General features: G+C 52.5%; 1 protein-coding gene across 2 annotated transcripts in view; it reads right to left on the bottom strand.

Annotated features, from left to right (window-relative positions):
* Positions 1 to 7,267: 7,267 nt before the first annotated feature.
* The window catches only part of Spns3 (SPNS lysolipid transporter 3, sphingosine-1-phosphate (putative)), a 37,151-nt gene continuing 22,926 nt past the window's right edge, over positions 7,268 to 21,492 (bottom strand). The window contains exons 8-11 of one of the 2 annotated variants that reach the window (XM_078042691.1): positions 16,236 to 16,301; positions 8,856 to 8,954; positions 8,588 to 8,771; positions 7,268 to 7,643 (exon numbers count right to left, since the gene is read on the bottom strand). In XM_078042691.1, the coding sequence (XP_077898817.1) occupies positions 7,570 to 7,643; positions 8,588 to 8,771; positions 8,856 to 8,954; positions 16,236 to 16,301 (423 nt within the window). In that variant the 3' untranslated portion in view covers positions 7,268 to 7,569. The remainder of the gene's footprint in view (positions 7,644 to 8,587; positions 8,772 to 8,855; positions 8,955 to 16,235; positions 16,302 to 21,492) is intronic. The other variant, XM_078042692.1, reaches the window with a different exon arrangement.

Here is a 21,492-nt window from a genome sequence, read left to right as displayed (position 1 = left end):
ACCCGCCCACCAGTTCCGCGCCCAATCAGCTCCTTGCTCGGTCCACAACCCCGCCCCGCACGTGCTGCCCCGAGGGGCGGCGGGGGGGCCTGGCCGCAGAGCCCCACCCACCTGACGGGGGCGCTGTCACGCTAGAACCGTGCGGCCGCGGAAGCCTGCTAAGAGCTGGAAGGGTTTTGCAGGGAGCTACCCAGCTGGGATTGGGGTGCTGGAAACAGGAATCCCTAGCACCTACTCAGTAATCTCCACCCAATCTCTACCATGAGAGTGAATTCCTGGCAGAGACTGGGAGAGGACCGAGGGCTTAAGCCTAGGATATTTGGACAACCTGGAGAGAAGGATCTCAGATGGTCAAAACAGAGACACCTGTTGGAAAGCCTGTGGCTCTAATGGCTGCTCAAGCTCCATGATTCAGTCAGCTCAGGGAGGGCTAAGTGATTGGTCGGGGCACAGCTCAGGACCCAGACCTCCACCAGAAAGGCTGTGCTGCCTGCCTCCCCAGGGAAATACAGCTCCAGCCCCAAAACTACCCGGAGCCCACTCGTGTGTGTGCACCCAGATCCTACCCATGTCTCACAGAGTGGCATTCCCAGGTAGGGAGACCCAGGGTTCCGATTAGGGTCCAACAGAAACCAGGACACTGAGGAAGAGCCTCCTTTCCAGACAATGTGATACAAGCTTATAATCTCAGATATTGATGAGGCAGGAAGATTGCAAGTTCAAGGCCAGTTAGGGCAATTTAGCAAGACCCTTTCTTTCTTTCTTTTTTTTTTTTGGGGGGGGGGAGGCTACGTGGGATGGAACTCAGGGGCACACGACCACTGTGCCACATCCCCAGCCCTATTTTGTATTTTATTTAGAGACAAGGTTTCACTGAGTTGCTTAGCACCTCACTTTTGCTGAGGCTGGCTTTGAACTCACAATCCTCCTGCCTCAGCTTCCCAAGCTGCTCGGATTAGTGGTGTGTTCCACCCTGCCTGGCCTAGTGAGACCCTTTAAAAAAAAATTGTTTGGGAATGTAGTTCAGTGATAAGGCACCCTTGGGTTCAATCCCCAGTACTGCACACACACACACACACACACACACACACACACACACACAAAGGATAGGGGCCTGTTCTCCTGAAGGTATCACCTCCCCAGGCTTCAGACTTCCAACTGTGCACTGGGATGCTACAAAACAGTTAAGGGAAGTCGGGAAACTGGGTCCTAGGCCATTGGTGTGTGGCATGATCCTGGACAGAGCCCCTACCTCTCTCTGGGTCTCAATTTCTCTGTTGGGGGGTAGGTAGGAGGAGGGGAGTCAGAGGATCTGAAAGTGAGGGGTCACTGCTCTCTCCCAGGGAGGGATGGTCCTGTCTCCTCTGGATAGTGGCCAAGTAACCCCCGTGTTCAGGGCCACTATCACTGCCCTGACACATTTTAGAGGTGCTGTGATTTCCTTTTTCTCCCCCATTATCTCTTTGGGATTTTGATTGAAATTAGAATCTTGTACAAAGTGCCGAAGACACAATGTTAGAACTGGGCAGACCCTCAGAAACCAGATTTTTTCCCCCATTTTACAGCCAGGTCCCAGGGCATGGAAATGACCTCTGCATGAACATGCAGCTAGTCAGTGGCAGGATTGGAGCTAACCCAGGGCTCTGCTATCCTGTAGAGTTGAGAGCTTATATCCTACTGCAGGCTGCTCCGGACCCCATGGCCACAAGCAGGTGCAGTTTATTGAAGTGTCAGCCACAGTGAGTCATGGCATAGCCAAAGGGTAATGCAGCATGAGGCACCCCACACACACTGTCTCTGGTGAGCAGAGTTAATCCCCAAGCTGGTGTTTCTTGGCGCCTTCGAGGTGTATTTTAAATTCTGCGAAGTGACTAAAAATATGCTTCAGTGTGTTGGGTATGAATGACTGTGACAGGAGGGTTAGGAAAACAGATTTCATTCTGAATGTCGTCCGCTGCCTCTTGCCAGCTTGCTGAACTTGGGCCTGCAAAAGTCAGATGAGGGAAGTTCCACTGGGTGGCCTGTGATGACAAGTGATTAACAGGCAAGGACAGACCTAGGAGCTCCATAGGGAGAGAACTGGGCCCAGCCAGTGATCCTCAGAATGATGTGATGGTGCCAGCTTCAGGAGTGTCTGGCTGTGGGACCTGCCCAGCTGAGGAGCGGTGAAGAAGCCACAACCCTGGCACTGAGCCGCACCTCCCGTTCCCATTCCCTCTAACTGCCCATCCTTTCCCCACAGCCTTGTCCAGGGGAACAGGACTTTCCCCTGGACCCAAAAGAGGAGCATTCTTTTTCCCTTTCCACTACTGGATAGAAAAAAAAAAAAAGTTTTGAGTCTTTTGAATTTGGGGGAATTCTGAACTGCTACCAAGCAAGTCAGTCATTCCTTCTGTGTGAATTTCTCTGGAATTTTAACCCAAAGGCAGTTTTAGAGTTGGTCCTGTGTGGGATAAAGGACCACCAAAGGCAGGGTGGTACAGAGGACAGTAAGCCTTTTCTGGCCATGTGGCCCTGGGCAAGTCACAGTGGTTTTCTTAGAACCTCTGGCAGTATCATAGGACCATTGGCCACAGAACTTAAAGGGTTCTTATCTCTGTCTCACTGATGAAGAGACTGACGCCCAGGAAAAGAAGTAATTTGCCCAAGGTCTCATACAGAGCAAGTGATGGACTAAATCCACATGTGTCTACCTCTTAACCCAGCACCTACCCAAATGCCCACAGTGCTGCCCTGAGCTGCTGCAGCAATGATTTTCCTATGGGTACAATAGGAAATGAGCTAAAGGGGCTTCTGATTGGGTACAAAACAAATGGGGCACAGGATATTCATGGCTATTATTTCAAGCACAAGTGTACTTGGGAAGTTGTAGGGTGAAACAGAGAAGCAAGTTTCCCAAGGGACTTTTCAGAGCCTTTACTATGAGAGTATATATTCTGGGTCTCTCAAACGGAGGTAGAGATTGCCATGTGTTCACATGACTACAATTCCCCAAAAACATTCAGAAACGCTGGCCGATAATGTACCAGCTCCCCCAAGGCTGATAACTGGAAGTTCAGTCCACCTTCCCTCTGTCCATTCCCCCACCTGGAAGTGTCTCCAAGGTTCAGGCCTCAGTTTCTTCCCTTCTCACTTGGCACATGCTCTTTTGGAAGCCTCTCACCCACGCCGCCCAGGCTCTCATTAATCATCCATGTGCTCGTGACACCCCATCCTCCATGCCTCTCTATGTGCCTCATCTCCAAGCCCTAGATCCATATGTAGTCTCCTGCACACACCCCCTCCCTAGGGACTCTGCAGACACCTTAAGCTCAGTACATCCAAAACTAAATGCCTCATCCTTCCCCCCAACCTGCTCCCACCTTGGTATCATTTATCTCTCGAATAATGTGGCACATCACAAATGGTGTCAACAAGAAGGAGACTTGGGGGCCATTTGGGTCTCTCATTGTCACACCATCTTTTGGGACTCAACTCTTACATCTAGAGACACATTTTTTTTTTCCAATGCCCCCATAGCCCACTAACATCTCGGACCTCTCTGCATCTCCCTGGACCCTTGTAAAGTTCAACATCACCATTTCCAGCATCTCCCTCTAGGCTTTTCTCCATAGTGCCTGCTGGTGACTTTCTCAATCACATATGTGACCCCATCACTACCTGGTACAAAACCTTTCCATGGATCCCAACTGCATATAGAATTATAAGTATCTAAGTTCCTTAATACCATCTGCATGACTCTTTACAACCCACGACCCCCTAGCCCAGCTCCCACTTCCCCATCTCTCAAAATTATTCTCCACCCGACACTGAACACAGAGCCCCCTGAACTCAATTACAGCCATTATACTTTCTGGAGTCTGGGTGAGTGGCAAGAATTGGGTCACAGTCCTTGCCCTCCCCTTAACAGAAAAGCCCTGGTCCTGTTAAACTAATCATGATTCAGGACCATGGAGAGCGTCACACATACAACCCCCTCCCCCGACCCTTTAGTAGGACTCTGGCTAACTGTCTACCTAGCTCCCTCCTGCCGCTGGTCCTTCAGAAACCCAACACAGACATGGCTTCCTCCAGGAAGCCTTTCCTGACCCACCTGAACAACCAAGTCATTTCCTCTGGGCTCTTGAGTAACCTGTGCATCTGATTATGTTTTGTGCATCTGATTATGTTTGCATAAGAGCCCACGGGTACCACCACCCCCTGACAAACCATAAGCCTTGAGGGCCCATACCTTGTCTGATTCATCTTCAAGATCCAGCACAGAGGAGGTGCTTGGAGAATGTTTGTTGATTGAATGAGTAAATGACATTTAGCAGGTGCAGGAAATGTGTGTTGATTTGTATCATGTATCTGTTGCTCTGAGTGACTCAGAAACCAGCCAGATTCCTTTCCTGACCCCTCTAGAAAAGGTATTTTCTCCCTGTCTGACTCCACCCTCCATTAGTCGCCACATGACATTTACCTCCACCCTTAGATTAGCCTTCCCTTCAGGTCACCACCCACGGGTGGGGAGAAGGCACCTCTTCTCTGTTCCTGCTGTTACCAAGCAGAGGACTCACTGGAGCACCCCATCCCCCAGCCTGAGCTTGCCTCATAAGTCTTGTTCAGAATGCCTCATTGCTGCCTCTCTCTCGCCTGCTCAGAACAGATGGCGCTGAGTCCCCACTAACACAGAAGTTCCTGTTCTGTCATCTGAATATTTTTAACACTTTCTAAATTATAGAAATTTCAATTCCCTTTGATCATGGACCCAGACAATCAGAAATGAAGAACCCCTTTAAGGACATTGAACCCAGTCTCTTCACCATCCCATGAGAAGCTACATCCTAGGGAGGGTCCGAGGCCTGGCCAAGATCATTGCAGTGGACACTATCTTTGTTTTGGGCTTTTGACACTTTTTTCTTACATTGTTTTTTTGTTTGTTTTTGTTTTCCTGGGGCTTGGTATGGACACCGGGACCTCACACACATGCTACCATAGAGCTCCAGCCCCAATCTTGCTGTCTTGTTTTGATGATTAGAATTCATTCATTCCTCTTCTTAACAGCACTCTGGTCTCCTGGTCTTAATGGAGTGATAAATCAAGGTGTGGGCATAGCATCCTAGCTAGTCCAACTAGTCTCTTAGGCCCAGGGCTTTAAATCTTGAATAGATGGCAAAAAAATAAAAATAAAGAAAAAATGTCTGGAGCTCCGGAGAAGACCCCCAAATAAGATGGCCCAGCAGTGGATCCCACTGTTATGTATAATTATAATGCACCCATAAAAAGGAGGAAAAATAACAAGTATTTTTTAAAAAGAATAAAACGGCCCAGGAACCCCGACCCCTGAAATGCTAACGTTCCCATCAATTCTGTAAGCTCCTGATATGCTTCCAATGAATGCCTTCCCTACTTAAGTCAGCCTGTTTCTGTTGTATATAACCCCACATCCCAAACTGATGTGATCACCTAGGTACCATGTACCTCCCTGTGTTGGGAGAAAGGATGGCTCCAGCCATCTCTACTGCCTCCTGCCTGCTTTTTATTTTGGGGGGGGGGGTACCAGGGATTGATCCCAGGGGCATTCAACACTGAGCCACATCCTCAGCCCTTTCATATAGATATATTTTATTTAGAGACAGGGTTTTGCTAAGTTGCTTAGGGCCTCGCTAAATTGCTGAAGCTTGCTTTGAACTTGCAATGCTCCTGCCTGCTCTTCTACAGAGACTTCTATAGCTCAATAACCTCTCAAGTCCACCCAGGCATAGGCGAATGTCACACACTTCAGAGAAATGAGCCAGACCGACTGAGGGCTGGTGTTGCAGGGGAATAAGCCAGAATTAGGGTGCAGGAATCTAGACCCACATGCTCAATCCCCAAGCCTTAGGTCAGAGTGGAAAAAGAACTTTTATCAGTACTTTATAAACATCCCTTCATGCTTGCAGCCCAGTATAGAGATTAGCAGGCAAACAGGCAGAGGGGCAGCTAGGATCTCACCTGGCAGTCATTAACACATGAAGTAAGCAGGGTCAGGCTTAAGGACTTGTCCTGCTGAGCAGTATTTTCCCTCCTGTTGACATTCCCAGTAAACAAGTCCCGAGTATCAGCAACTGGGATTACCCAACAAGTGCTCTTTAGGCCAGGAAGAAGTTCCTGTTTACCAGACTCCTCTACTCTAGCCAGGCTCTCCCAGCCTCTCACAGACCCAGACCTGAGACCTCAGCCCACTATGACTGGCCCCAAGGAGGCAGGAGGTGGGAGCTGAGTGAAGCCGGGGCCTGGCAGGTGGAAGATTCAGACCAGGAGCCGGGATTCTATGGGTCTAGACCCAGCCTGAGAATCACAAGAGGCCTGCTCTAGCAAAACCACATTCAATTCACCTCTTGCATACACTGGGAAATCCATAGCTCCAAGAAAAACAGGAGGTAGCCCCAGTCACACAGCCACTGAAAGCTGAGATGACCCATGGTGTCCCAGCTCCAGCCCACACTGGCTGCCTCCTTCCCAGGAGAAACCAGTTTTCCTCACAAGTGCATTTCCTTGGAATTCCAGGGAAGCCTATTTCCTGAGCACCCATGTGAAGGCATAGAACCAGGAGCTGGGTAGTCTGGTGATGCCCGCTCTGGGAGGAGGACTGACCCTGGGGGTCAGGTGCAGGCTAATCTGGAGAGTCCAGTTCCTGGGATCTGTCACAGCCAATGAAGGGTGGGGAGGGTTCCCCAGGAGGCAGGGATGGAGCAGACAAGGGTCAGGAGCTGTGAGGGAGTTGGGCCACTGTTCTGCCCACAGCTGCTGGGAGGTAGGCACAGTGGAGGTGGCAATCAGCAAGTGAGCAAGTGAGCCTGGCTGGGCTCCAGAGGAGGGGACAGAACCTCAGGTTCCTGGGCAGAAAGAACATGCCTCCCTACTGCTGCCCACCTGGAAGCTGTTGATCTCTTGCAGGGCCCGCTGAGCCCAGCTGCTCTGAACCCAGTGGCAAGTGTGGGTCCCACAGAGCTGGCCCTCCCCCCAGGTGGTGCTGGGGTCAGAACGTGGGCTGAGGGTGGGGCAGGGAACAGGGCACGGCCAAGAATACTGGTGCACCGCCATGCAAGCCCCTCTAAGTGGCTCTGGGGCAGCTGCTTCTGTTTCTGTGCAGGCTTGGGCACCCCTCCAGGTGGTTCTCACTTCAGGGACCACCCTGTACCCTTTGCCTAGGGACTGCCCACCTTTTCCTCTCTCCCTCCTCCTTCCTTCAGAGGCATGCAACATGAGGCTATAAATAACAGGATTGTTTAAAGACCTGATATCCATGGGCTTTGTACCGGTCACACTTTAATTGGGTCCATTCACAACCAGGCTGAGGACCCTCGGCTGGAAGGGCCTTGTGCTGGGTGCAGGTACAGTCCTCCCTCAGAGGGTGTTGACAGCTCAATTTCCAGCCCAGCCACGGGCCCTGCCAACTCTCTTACTGGGAGCGAACAAGCAGCAGGTGCAGCTCAGCCAGAGTCCTTGAGTCACAGCCAAAAGTGGGCAGAGGCACTGCCACAGTGGGACCAGTGGGAGGAGCATGGACATGGCAGGGGGTCTCCTTGCTGCAGGGCAGGAGCCTCAGGGGTCCTCTGTGGAGGTGCTGATGCCAGAAAGCAGGCCTTTGCTCTCCATGTCCTTGCTGTCCAGGGTCCCTGCAGGAGGAGAGAAGCTCAGCCAACCCAAAAGGAAGCAGAAGGGATTCTGGGACCAAGTCTGGAAACAACATGTCAGGAAATCCTCTAGCTCTAATTTGCAAAGTAAATTGCAGATCCAACCCCATGGCATTGCCATCAGTGCCACTACTGTGGTCTTAGCACTACTTCTCCACTGGCTGCTTTCAGAACTTCCTGGGGTCCCTCTGTCCCAACTCTGAGCCCTACAGTCCGTTCTCAAGTAACAGCAATGTGATACTTTCACAATGGAAATCAGATCCCCTATGGCTCCTTCTGTGGAAACCCCACATTGACTCCCATCATATTCAGAATTAAGGGCACAATCCTGGCAAGGATTCCCCCCCACCCCGCCCCCGCTCTGCCTGCCCTGGCCTTGTTACTGCTGCCCTTATCACTGTGCCTCTTATTCCTGCTCCAGCCACATTGACCTCCTTGTTGACCCTCAACACATTGGGTACATTTCTACTTCAGGGCCTCTGCATTCCCTGTTCTCAGTGCCTGGAGCCCCTTCCACCAGAGAGCGGCTTCCTCCATTGCTTCCTCCAAATCTTTGCTCCAATGTCACCTGTGCAGAGAGGAGCTCCCTGCCCCCACCCATCCCTCTCTACCTCCACTTTATGTCTAGTTATAGCACTCATCACCTCAAATATATTACATCGCTCACTTTTTTGTTTATTTGTCTCTGATCTGTCTCCATACCTTATAGAGTGTCAGCTCCCTGAGGGCTTACTTAGACTTGGCCTAATTTGGTCACTCCCCAGCATCTGCAAGCTTGCCTGGCATATAGCAGGAGTGTAATAAACATTTTTGAATGAAAACAAACAAACAAGCAAACAAGCCAGCCAGGGGCTGAGGATGGGCCATTGCTCCTTGCCTCTAGGTGTTCAGCCCTGAGCCCAGCATGGGTACAAGGGCAGGAGTACCTGTGTCAGGCTGCTGGGCCTGGGCCTGGGCCTGGGCCTGGTCTCTCTCCAGGTGCAGCGCCGTTAGCAGGAAGCAGCCACCACCCAGGATGATGACAAAGGCACAGCACAGGAAGCTCTGCTGCAGGCTGAGGAAGCGCTGCAGATAGGAGTCCAGGCGCCTGGCCCGCAGGGCACTAGAGATCTGCAGAGGACAGAGGGCTGTTGCCAGGGAAGTGTGGAGCCTCCCCCAGACCCTCCCCACCCCCCACACTCAGACACGCCTTACAAGTCCAGTGAGATAGGGGCTGCCCGCGTCTCCCAGGATGTGGCCCACTGTGATCTGAAGCGCCTCTGCTGTCCCCCGGCACCTGGGCACCACCACAGACTGCAAGACATGGGAATATCAGGGGAGCTCCCCCAGCAAAGACTCAGAATAGGGGGGGGTCCCCTCACACCCACTTCCTGTTCCCCCCCTGCCAAGGGCCTGCGGAGTTAGCCAGGTGAGTGGGATGGGAGGGAATCAATGACCCCAAGGTTATAGCACCCCCCCTGGCCCAGCAGACCCCTCTGAGGCACTGCCTTCCCCAGTGCCCAGGGACCCCTGATTAGGGTCACCCCTCTTGAGAGTTTGCTCTTGAAGTGAAAAACCCAGCCCCTACCTCAGAGCAAAGCCTGTCCAAGGAAGGGGGCGTGACCCTTGTCCTTGGAAAGACCCACAGAGCACACCTAGGCACAGACCAACCCTGCTGAGTTGTTTATCTACAAATAACAGGAGAGATCTGTGGAGCCAGGTGTCCCTGACTCGGTTAGGTAGGTGGAGACCCATAGCAACCCCCTAGCAACCACCAATCAGCATGAGACAAGGAAAATACCTGGGATGCCAGATGACCCCCCAGTAGTTTATGGTGGTTGATAACATGTTGGGAAACCATGTAGTTCAGCACGTACTCCCCTCGTGGCTTAAACCAATCAGTTCAAACAAATCCCTCTCTGGTACTAACCAATAGACCCCTACCCAACTTGTTCCCGCCAGTGAATGTGCTAATCATGTTTTAGAGTTGTTTTATGATTTTCCCGTGGTGTGTGATGATTTGCTAAGAGAGCCTATGATGTATGTGAAGTCCCTGCCTTCCCCAAAGAGTGTATAAAACTGCTGCAAACCCTGGGCTTGGGGCCTCTCAGCATCACCAGTTGGTGTGTGCGCTAGCAGAGGACTGAGTTAGCTCGCAATGAATACCTCTTTGCTGCTTACATCAATCTTGGTCTCTGGTGGTCTTTTGGGGGTCCCAATTTCAAAGCTTAGCAGAAGTACACAGGGACCAGGCCTGGTTGTGACAGCAGTGAGGACACTGGGGTGTGACAGGTCAGGGACCATGAGGCACTAGTGCAGGCTGGCAGGGTGCACAGCCAGGGGTCTGCATGGGCAGGCAGTTAGGGCAAGGGTGGAACTCAAGCCCCACTGTTCAGAAAACAACAGAAGCCATGTTGGGGAGGCCCACACGACTCTGGGGAAGAGGGCAAGGAAGTTAAGAATATCAATTCTGGAAATCAACCTGTCTGGGTTTCAGTCCTGAATCTCTCATCCACTAGCTGTGTGACTTGGCACAAGTCACTACATCTTTCTGTGCCTCGATCTCCAAATGGAATAATAATAGAAACTACCTCAAAGGTTGCATTCACTATCATTACTCAGCTGGCACCCAGAGTTGTCATGTGGACACCTGCCCTATAAGCAGAATGCTTTGGTAAATGCTGTGCTTTCTTCCTGGTGTGCCTCCCCGTCTCTGGTCCAGTTGGAGCATCTCTCTTCATTTAGGACTTACCTTTGCATCACCTGTGTGAAGCCTTCTCAGAGTTCAGGTGCCTTCTCAGATCAACCCCAGCCAACATCACACCCCTAAGTGAATGCATGCCACCCAGGGCTGGGAGGGGTCCTTTCTTTATTCACCTTCCTTATCCCTTACACTGTAGGCAGCAAAGCCTCTAATTTCTCCTGGGGTCAGTACAGTAAGACATGAGGCCCAGAGTAGGCCAGTGAAAGTTGGTCAAACAAATAAGTTTAGAACCTTCTGGAAGACTGGTCCCAGAAGAAACCCTATCAGACCTAGGGCTTCAGCCCACTAGGGCAGCCACAGGGAAAGTTCCTACCCTGGAGCCTTGTCCCCAGGACTTTAGTGTCCCTAATCTGAGCCCTTCAGAGAATAGCAACAAGGATAGCCCTGTGCAGTGACTCATGCCTGGAACCCCAGTGAATTGGCTGAGGCAGAAGGATGGCAAGTTTGAGGCCAGCTTCAGCAACTTTGTGAGACTCTGTCTCAAAAAAATAAAAAATAAGAGCCAGGCGTGGTGGTGCATGCCTTTAATCCCAGAAGCTCGGGAGGCTGAGGCAGGAGGATCACAAATTCAAAGACAGCCTCAGCAATGGTGAGGCTCTAAGCAACTCAGTGAGACCCCGTCTCTAAATAAAATACAAAATAGGTCTGGGGATGTGGTTCAGTGGTTGAGTGCCCCTGAGTTCAATCCCTGGTACCCTCAATAAAAATTTAAAAATTAAAAGGGCGAGGAGTGTAGCTCAGTGATAGAGTGCCCCTGTGTTAAACATATACACACACCCATACCACAAAAAAATATGATAATAATAATAATTGCTAACATTTATTGAATACTTCCTGTATGCATTTTATATAGCAACTTGAATGACCCCTGAGGGAGATATGATTATTACCTGCATTTTATAGATGAGAAAACCTTCCCAGGTGCCCAGGGTCACCCAACCAGGTATAAGAAGGCTGAGATTAGATCACAGGCCTTCTCCCTCCAGGGCCTGGTCTTTTGACAACTCTGCCATTAGGGGCAAGGAGGAATCTGCATGTTGAGCATTATTTATGGAATGTTTAGAAAGTGAAAAGAAAGATAAAGTGGACAAGTCCATCAGTAGCCCTGCAAATCAGCAGGAAGGGAATCAATACCTGGAAGAGAGATAGGCAAAGGCCCCCCAGGCAGGGACAGTGACAGGTAAAGCATGGAGCTCGGAGCCCAAAGGCACAGTCTCTGGATTCCAGAACCCCAGAGGACAGACGCAGGGGGTCTAGTGGAAAGAGGCCTTGTAGGTGGGCAGGGTGGAGTGACAGGTGTCCCTGTGGGTGGTGAGCCAGTCCAGGGGTCACTGGCACTGAGCCACTCCATTCAGGTGGTGAGACAAGCTGGGCCCCTTGCCATCTCCGGGACCTGCCAGCAGGCTTGAGAAGGAACTGACCACAGCTTTGCACCTTCCACAGAACTTCCCTCTCACCCCATAATTATGTGATTACTCACCCAATGGTTCTGAGGAGGGAGGCAGGGCTTCCTAGAGGAAAAGCCCTGAGTGTCCAGAAAGATTCATATTGGAGCTGAGGCTGCTTGGACCCTCAGAATAAGGCTCAGGCAGCCTGGCCCCTTTCTTCCCTCCCAGGAACCCCAACCTGCAGGGCCCAGACCAGCTACCTTTGCCTGCAGTGGGAGAGGCAGGTCTCCACCCCACCTATTTTGGGTCCCTATTGTTCCCATACAGCCTGGGCTCAGGGCTGGGCCCAGCAGCATCTGGAGAGCCCAAGAGGTAATTTTTTAAATGAGAGGCTTTTCAGTTCCCAAAAATCTAGGCTCACTCTATTCTGAGACAAAAAAACACCTGTGTTGTCGTCTGGCCCTTCTCAGAAAAGCTGTTCCCTTTATAGCTGAGGGCAAAATCAGCTCCAGCCAGGGGCTCCAGGAAAGTTGGATCCACTACCACCAGGTGCAGCCTGCCTCCTGTGCTCCCCACTAGGCCCTCAGGCGCAGACACCCCTGGGAGAGTGAGACAGATCTGTGAGCAGAGAGCTACCTAAAGGGCAGAGGCAAACAGGGAAGCCTTGAAATGGGGGGCAGAAGGGCAGGAGGGAGGGCTCACCTTTGAGAGGCAATCTGCTCAGGAGGTCAAAGGGGAGCCTGGCTCTTGGATTCCAGAACCCCACCCGGGAAGGAGGAAGTGAGCTCCCCCTCTGCCCTGCTCCCCACCCTGGGAGGCAGGGTGAGCTGGCTGTAAGCCATCCTGATGGGGGCCCAGATAAAATGTAAGCTTGGAGGGGGCTGGAGACTCCATGAGCAGGCTTGGGGAGACAGAGAGCTCAGCCCGGGGAGACACAGGCTCAAGAGACACTTGGCACTAGCTCAGCCTTCCTGGGAGCAAGACCCTTGGAGATCCAGCTGGGCCAGCGGGAGTTGCCAGAGGTGGTCCTTGGCCACGACTGAACTGCATCAGTTTTCATAAATGCAAAGGCCCAGAGGAGGCAGGGTGGGGAGGGGCTGCTCAGGGTGCAGAAAGTAAGCTCCCCTTTGAGGGGCCTGTGAACAGGGGGCTGGTGGGAATTTTGCAAATTTTGCAAATTTTGACTGAAGAACTGTGTGCGCTAGACCAGCACCCTGCAGGTGTACTCTGAGGAACACAGGATGGCCTGGGTTTGATCCTCAGCACCACATACAAACAAGGATGTTGTGTCCGCCAAAAACTAAAAAATAAATATTAAAAAATTCTCTCTCTCTCTCTCTCTCTCTCTCTCTCTTTAAAAAAATTCTCAAAAAAAAAAAAAAAAAAAAAGTTTGAGAGCCACTGGACCAGAAAGTTCCAGAGGCCCCTTCTCCAAGTAGAAACAAGATTCTCCCCCTTGTGGATTAGGGATCAAAAAGAGCAGTGGGGGCCCACACCAGCCCTCAGGAGTAGGTATGCATGATGTAGGCCTCAGCTCATTTCCTCCTTATAGCCTGAGTGTAATTAGCAAGGAGCACCACTCTGCCTATTGTACAATTGAGCAAAACAAGACCCAGAAAAGTTAAGCCACTTGGCCAAGGTCACAAAGCTGGTGGCAAGGCTGGAAGTGGAAGCAAATGAAATGATTCAAGAGTCGTCAAGCCAGGGCTCTGCTGTCCTCTCCCCTCTGACCTTCCCGGGCACCCACCCTCCAGAAACCCACAGTCTCTCCACCCCTGTTTCCCCCTTAGCCCTTGGGGCTCCCTCTCCAACCCAGAGCTATGCATCTGAATCACTCCTTCTCCTCAGCACCTCTCCTTCTCCTTCTGCACCCCATGCACACACACACCCTGGGGCCTCCAGGCTCCCTGGGGCTCTGTCCAAAGAGAAGCTCACTTCCCATCTTAAAGAGAAGTACTGATATGGCCTTCCTTTACCTCCTGGCATGCACCTTTCCCCACACACCTCCTGCCCCTGCCCTGGACCCCACACCTTTCTCACCCTCCACCCCCACACACAAGGCTTCCCCTCTCCAGGTGTTCTCCCCCTGTCCCCTGGAGGCTGCTCTGCCTGCCTGTGAAAGACTAACTTCCTGGGACCTTGTGCCATGTCCAAGGCACTGTCCTCCCTCTCCTCCCTGGTCAACCTGTGCCCTTCCACTGCACACATGAGGTTTCCAGAGCTGCCCGCTGCCTGCACAGACCCTCCTGAGCAGGGGAGCTCAACTCTGGGGGCTGCAAGAATTGGTCTAGCTCCCAGCAGCAAAGTGCAGGAAGGTGGTCCTTGGCCAAGGGGTCCCAAGGAGAGGGAAAGAGTGCAAGATGCATGCCCTGGGGTGGTAGGGATCAGGGATCCTGGGAGTTAGACCATGTTCAGCCAAACTACAGCTGGCCCTGGACTCTCCCTCATGCGCACTCACTGCCCCTTAGCTCTCTACAGAGCCTGGCTGTGCCAGGTTAATCATTCCTGCAAACACAGACACCAGGCGGGCGGGTGACAAGGTGCAGTCTTCACATAACTGTGGGGCTGTCATGTGGAAAAGGGAGCCGAGCAGTGGGGGGCAAGCAGAGGAAGCCGCAGGGAGGCTTGTTCAGCTCCCTTTGAACCACCCAAGAGATTAGAAGCCAGGCTGGGGGCAGGGTGTTCACCTCCCCGGTGTGTCCTGAGCATTTCCCTGCAGCAGGCTGGCTCCCTCACCCCACCCTGTGGGATATGACTGCCTCTGTTCATAGACACGGAAACCGTGACCCAGGGCCATTCAGCAGGTCTGTGGCTGGAGCCCAAGTTTCCTATCTGGAGAGAGGGACAGAGAAGACCCACCAGCCCAACAGCTGCTACACTTCCTGGGAGCCAAAGACAGAGCAGCCCTGTCCACAGGGCTGTTGACAGGAGCTGCTGGGGAGTGGGTGAAACATCTCAGCAGGGAGTGAGAACCCTGTCAACACTAGTATTCAAGCAGGCTTTGCTGGCTAAGTAAAGGACTACATATTCCCACAACCCTTTCAAACTCAGAGTCTAGGATGCCAGGATTCCTTTGAAGAATAAAAGATGAGCCAGTGGAAACCTCAGAATCACTGTGAGAATTCTGGCCTGCGTTCTCTGTGCCAGGCACCAGCAAAAGGGTTCCCATGAACAATCTCACTTCACCTTCAAAACAACCCATGAGGCAGGTACTACTATCATTCCCATTTTACATGTAAAGAAACTGAGGCTCAGAGACACAAAGTGACGTGCCTAGTCACATAGCCAGTGGCAGAAGCAGGGTTAGAACCCATGTCTGTTTCCTGAGTCCAGGCCCATGCCCTGCACTAGGCAGGCCTAGGGACAGCCCTCTGCCAGTTGCCAGGCTGCCCTGGCTCCTTGTGCCCAGCCTGCCAGGAGGCAGCAGGAAGGTTCTCAGGGTGCCCCCAAGGCCTGGGAGACTGTTATCAACAAGGGCGCAGCCCTTCGAGGTGTTCAAAGTCCTTCCCTGTCTGTGTCCCAGAGGCAGAGAGACTGGATAGACAGTGTGTGGCCTGGGGAAGGACTGAGCTGGACTCTGGACATTACAGAGTCATGTGGTCAGGACCGTGTTAAACCTCATTATAGCTTGAGCCATCTCCATGAGTGACAGCCCATAATACACCAGTGGGGGTGGGCTGAACATGACTGGGCTCAGTGATTACTGCCCCGGGGTCTAGCCTCTCCATCTGCACATCCCTGAGTGCAGGCTTGCTGAGAGTGGCTTGGTAAAGAAAGGGTAGGAGGAAGCTGGTTGAAAAACCTGGGCTCGCCTGTAATCCCGGTGGCTCTGGAGGTGAGGCAGGAGGATCGCCAGTTCAAAGCCAGCCTCAGCAACTTAGCAAGGTCCTAAAGCAACTCAGTGAGACCCTGTCTCTAAATAAAACATTTTAAAAGGGCTGGGGGCGCTGGGGCTGTAGCTCAGTGGTAGAGCACTTGCCTCGCATGTGTGAGGCACTGGATTTCATCCTCAGCACCACATAAAAATAAACAAATAAAGGCATTCTGTCCGTCTACAACTAAAAAAAAAAAAAGTGTGTGTGTGGGGGGGGCTGGGGACATGGCTCAGTGGTTAAGTACCAGTGGGGGTTTAATCTCTGTTACAAAAAAAAATATATATATATATATATATATATCTCCTGGGCTCCAATCCTGGCAGCCCTCCATGTAATTATACCTGCTTCCATTTGCTCATCTGCAAAATGAGGGTAACAATCAGAGGAAATGTGTGAGAGTGTTCAGGGACCTGGGGTCTGAGGTAACCGAATAGTGGTTTTGGTCCCCCACACCCCAGCTCTCATGGTCTCTGAAGCCCCTACCAACTCCTAGGCTGCGCAACAACAAAGGGCCAACCCTGAGCCAGATAGAACCAGCTCCCCCAGCTCAAGAGGGAATGTCACCTACCAGCAGGATGTCAGCTACCACAGCCCAGTTGCAAGACAGAAGCAGCTCTCCCAGGGTCAGGAACACCTGTGGACAGAGGGTGGCCTGGTTGAAGTTCCCCCAGCCTCAGTCACTGATGCATCCCTACAGTGTCTCTTCCCACCTGTGAAGAAAAGAAACTGAGGCTCCACAGAGGAAGGCATTACCAAGACTGACTGGGGTGGGTGAGGCCTGGAACCATCTTTCCAGTTCTGGTCGCCTCAAGGGTGAAAAGACAGACCCAGGTGGACCATGACCCACAGGTGAGTGTCAGGCCCTAGGTCTGAGAATCAAACCCTCCCTAATGGATGGCCTCTGGGACCCAACCCTTGGGGCCACCCATGGGACCCCAGGAAGAAGCATCCAGGACTTCCAGGCCACTTTCAAAAGTGAGGAAACAAGACTCCAAGAAGAGGAAAGTCAAAAGTTCTGCTCAGACTTTCTGTTTCCTCCTAAGGCCTGCAGACACTGATAAGGCACCAGCTGTGTACTGGCTGACCTGACCCCCAGCACCCCATCAGTGGCTCCCAGGATATCCATTTCCCAGAACCCTAGTACAGCTCAGGGAAGTTTCTTGCATACCCATTGTGCAGACAGTGGAACTGAATTCAGTCAAGGTCAAGGCCTAGGTGAGGTCACTGGCTGGCCCAGGGCAAAGGCAGCCTTCAGCATGAGGCTTCCAGTCTCTGTCCAGCATCCACCCCCCTGTCCAGCTCTCAATGTTTTCTGGTGACTACAGGCCACTGCAGCTCCCTGAACCCTGCCCCCACCTTGTGCCAGGAGATTAGGACAATCCTCATTCCCCTCACTCAAGAAGAGTTTAATGAAGCAGCAAGAAGAAAAAGGGAGGGGGAAACCATCTCATTTCTAATAGTTCCCAAGAGCTCATTGTTGGGGAGGTATTAGTCATTCCTGGAGTCACGGGTCTGAGCCCCAGGCAGCCCAGGCTCAGACACTCAAAATACCCGACATTCTGGGGCCTTTGAGCACAAGGGCACAGGGATAAAGAACCGCTGCCTGCATACCTACTATGCACCACCCTTGATACCCATCTAACCTCTCAGGTCAAGTAACCTAATAAGGCCAATGTGATTACACCCACGTCACAGATCAAGGAACCCAAACCCCCAGCCTGAGAGGATGAGTCAAGCCATTTCCCCAAGACCCCCTCACCCCTGTGTCAGGTCCATGTAAGGTAGGATGAGGAGGTGTTTGGCACAAAATTGCTCAGAGGGGCTTCCAGTAGCCACAGTGTTTGGCAAAGCTGACACTGGGAAATCAGGCAGGAAGGGAGCCCTTGAATGGAGATTAATCCTGAACAGAGTCCCAGGAGGCAGACAGGATCAGGATGGGCTGAGAAGAGCTACAAGACCATGCCAGGCAGGGAAAGCGCATGAGCAGAGGCAAGAAGCTGGAATGGGCCCACCACTCTGGGTGGGGCCGGAGTTCTGACACAGGGAGGGAAGACAGTCTGAGGAGGCCAAGCTGTCTGTCTGTTCTTTCTGTCTAACCCGAGTCTGTGGTTGCAGCCTCTGACCCTTGGCACCTAAAACAGGAGGCCCTTGAGGGCAGAATGGGTCTCCCTCTGGGCCTAGGACATGGGCTGGGCACCCACAGTAGTGGGAATCAGGAAGTGGCTGAAGGGCGGGTCTCAGGTGGGGCCCAGGCAGGCCTCCAGCCAGCATTCCAGCTTGACAGGGTCTGCCAACCCTGCCTCCTGGGGCCACATGAAAGCCTGGCCCACCTCACACCCACCCTCCCTGCGATGTCATCTGTCATCGGGGCCACCTCCACCTGGGCCACCAAAGCTCTCCTCTCCTCATGCCTCAGGCTACCTCTGTGACCTCTCCCTCCACACAGGCCAGACACCAGCCTCCCCGTGCTGGGTGGCTGTCCCTCCCCTGTCCCCTCCACACCCACAGGACATACTAAAATACACCTTTTCCTTCCTCCAGCTGGAGCAGGGTGGATCCTGACCCCAAAATAGAGCCGATCAAGAGGGAGGCTGCAGCCACAATGGGGCCTTTCAGGCTGAACAAGCCGCACAAGGATGCCAGGTTTCTTCAGACACACCTGGAAACCGGCACGAAGCCACCAAATCCTCGGCTCCACTCTGCGGCTTTGAGGGGCAAAGGGCCGGCCAGGGAGAGGCAGCCTTCTCTAATCCCGTAATTACAGAGGCTCCTGAGGCAGGCCACCTTGGCTGGAGGAGGGGATCTGCAACCAATGGGTGTGATCTCTGGGGTGTCTGGTGCCCCAGCCCCACCCTGACTGCCGGGAGACCCTCAGGCCTGGTTTCCCTGACTGAATGATGACAGGGGTCCCAGAGGCCTAGCCGGGCTCCTATGGCACTAACAGACTGTGTTCCTGACACTGTGTGCTCGCGCTGCACATGTCTGTGGTCTCTACAGGCAGGGTGCAAATCAGGTCCTGGTTCACTGACTTCCATGACCGATTCAGGCTTGAGGTCCTCAATTAACAAACAAAACAAACAGTCAAAAAGGGCCTGGGCAATCCCACACTTGGGCACTTCACACTGACCATCAAGTTTTTCTCCCTGTACTGCCACTCCCCGCAACCCACCACATCACGGTCCCTGCCCAGCATGGCTGAGCCAGCCAGGACACACGCACAGACTGGATGCCAGCAAACTTCTAAAACACTTCTTCTCTAGCTCAGGGGAGGAGGACAGGGGGCAGGATGGGCAGGGAGAGCCCAGGCCAGATGCCAGGGCAATCCTAAGTGCCTCACTCCCCCTCCCACCCCTGCAGTCACCGAATCCTGGCCATTCTGCATCCTAGATGTGCCTTGAACCTGCCCCCTCCTCCAGCCACTGCTGCTGGCCTGGCCTAGGCGTGGTTTCCCAGACCCCACCATCCCTCCAGACACCAGCCCTGGAGGGGACTTCCAAAAGGGAAATCTGACTCTGCTTTCATCTCCTCCGAGCCTGTGTGGCTTCCCTGTACCCTGACTTAGTCCCCCCTGGGCAATAGGGCCTGGGAACACAGCCTGGGGCCTGAGAAACAGGCTGAGCCTGAGTCCCTGGCCTTTGCCCGTCCAGATTCAGAGGATTTCCCCCTCCAGCTGGGTCAGCGATGACGAATATCTCTGGCCTTAATCATTCCCCACCAGAGAGGCTGTGCATGGACTCACACATACGCATGGACACAAGCATTCACTGACACTTGCAAGCATATGCAAGGCCACGGACATATGCACACAAGTTTCAGCACACATGTCCACTTACATCTGCACACACACCAACACCCATAACCTGGAAGATAGGCACAAAACTCACCCACCACGGGTACACATGTATGCAGGTAGCAGGGATAACCGTTAAAATATCAATAATCTCAGGTACTCAGGAGTCTGAGGCAAGAGGATCACAAGTTCAAAGCCAGCCTGGGCAACTTAGTGAGACCCTGTCTCAAAATAAAAAATTAAAAAAGGACTGAGGCCAGGTGCAATGGTACAATGCATGTAATCCTAGTTACTTGGGAGGGACTGAAGTAGGAGGATCACAAGTTCGAGGCCAGCCGCAGCAACTCAGCAAGACCCTAAGCAACTTAGCGGGACCTGGCCTCAAAATAAAAAATAAAAGAGGACTGGGGATATAATTCAGTGGTAGAGCATCCCTGGGTTCAACCCCCAGTACCACAAAATAAAATATCAGAATGTATGGTGTCAGGCATGGTGGCCTACACTATACTCTCAGCTTTTCAGGAAGCTGAGGCAGGAGGATCACTTGAGCCCAGGAGTTCATTACCAGTCTGGGCAACAAAGGGAGACCTGGTTTCAAACACACACACATACCCATGTACACAAGGGCATAAATCAGGCAGTGATGTTATTAAATACAAAATTAAAGTACACAGGCTTGCTGGGTGCATTTGCAAAAAAACAGCCCCTCACATGTTCCCATGAATAGTTGTGGTTTCATGAGAGGCATAGATAGCAAGGCATGTAAAACCGTGCTCATGACCTCACACTCATGCACACTCGTGCACACATCAATACCTTCACCCGTACACAGTTCACAGCATGCACATCTGCACACAAAGGCAGGCATGCAGAGGGAGCATGGAGGGAAAATAGAGCACTTGTCCCGGAGAAGAGTCAGCCCTGGGAGGTGGAGAGCCAGTGTCTTCAACCTTGGTCCATCTCAGGCTTCCAACTGGGCAGTTAACTGACCTCTGAACTGCAAAGAATGGATTCTAGGCCCCTGATGGAAAGGGAGTCGGACAGTGTCCCCCATGAACTCATGGTGTGTGAGACAGACCTGAGACTGAATCCTCCCCTCTTAAGGACCAGTCAGAACACAGGCCCCAGGGCATCGACTGGCCGCCAGCAAGCTGTTGCTCGGGCTGGCACGCTCAGCCTGAGGCCTGCCAACCTGTAATTGCAGGGACTGGCATCAGGGCACAAGGGCCTTGCCTGGTTTCCAGGGGCATCAACTCAATAATCTGGTAGACAGGCAGGTGGGGAGTGACACCGTGAAGGGAAAACAGCTTTGGGGACTTGTGCTGGGATCATGGGCTCTCCTGGTGGATCACATAGCCCATGTAAGACATACTCACTCGATTCTGGTGGGGAGATGGCGCCTTCACCAGAAGGGCAGGTGGGCCTCTCTCAGCCCCTCTGAGGCAGTCCCTGGTAAGGCCTGCTTACTTCAGTCCAGAAAGCAAGAGAAAAAGAGTTTATCTAGGAAGTCCCTCTGTGAGGCCCACATCTGGGAAGGGATAAGAGAGCTCCCAGGAGCTGGGACTCTCACAACAATCCTGCTGTGAGTCTCACCTCAGGGGCCAGGGAGCAGAACCCAGAGCAAAATCCCCTGAATCCTCTGCTGACCATCAACCATAGCTACGGCAGACACACATCCCGGCTGATCCCTGACAACCATCTTACAAACTCCCCTGGGAACAGATTCCAAGTCCTTGCTCAGGGTCTTCATGACTGAGAAAGCAGCACCCCTCCCAAATGTAGAGACCCCACTGACAGCCACACCAGCTCTACACCAGTAGTGGGGGGGGGCCCACCACCTTGGGCAAGGAGGGAACTCAGAGTCACGATCAAGTTTGGGCTTGAAGGGGTCTCAAAGGTCATCTGGGGCAACTCGAGGATAAAGACGAAAGATGGAAATCGCATCAGGAATTTTCCTTCTCTCCAGAAGCAAAAAAAAAAAAAAAGTAAGTTAGGGGGAAAAAAAAGAAATTTTTTACCAAAGGAAAGAACTAAA

Source organism: Ictidomys tridecemlineatus, chromosome 3 (assembly GCF_052094955.1).
Source record: "Ictidomys tridecemlineatus isolate mIctTri1 chromosome 3, mIctTri1.hap1, whole genome shotgun sequence".
NCBI classification, from domain to species: Eukaryota; Metazoa; Chordata; class Mammalia; order Rodentia; family Sciuridae; genus Ictidomys; species Ictidomys tridecemlineatus.
This window is presented reverse-complemented; position numbering and strand designations above follow the sequence as displayed.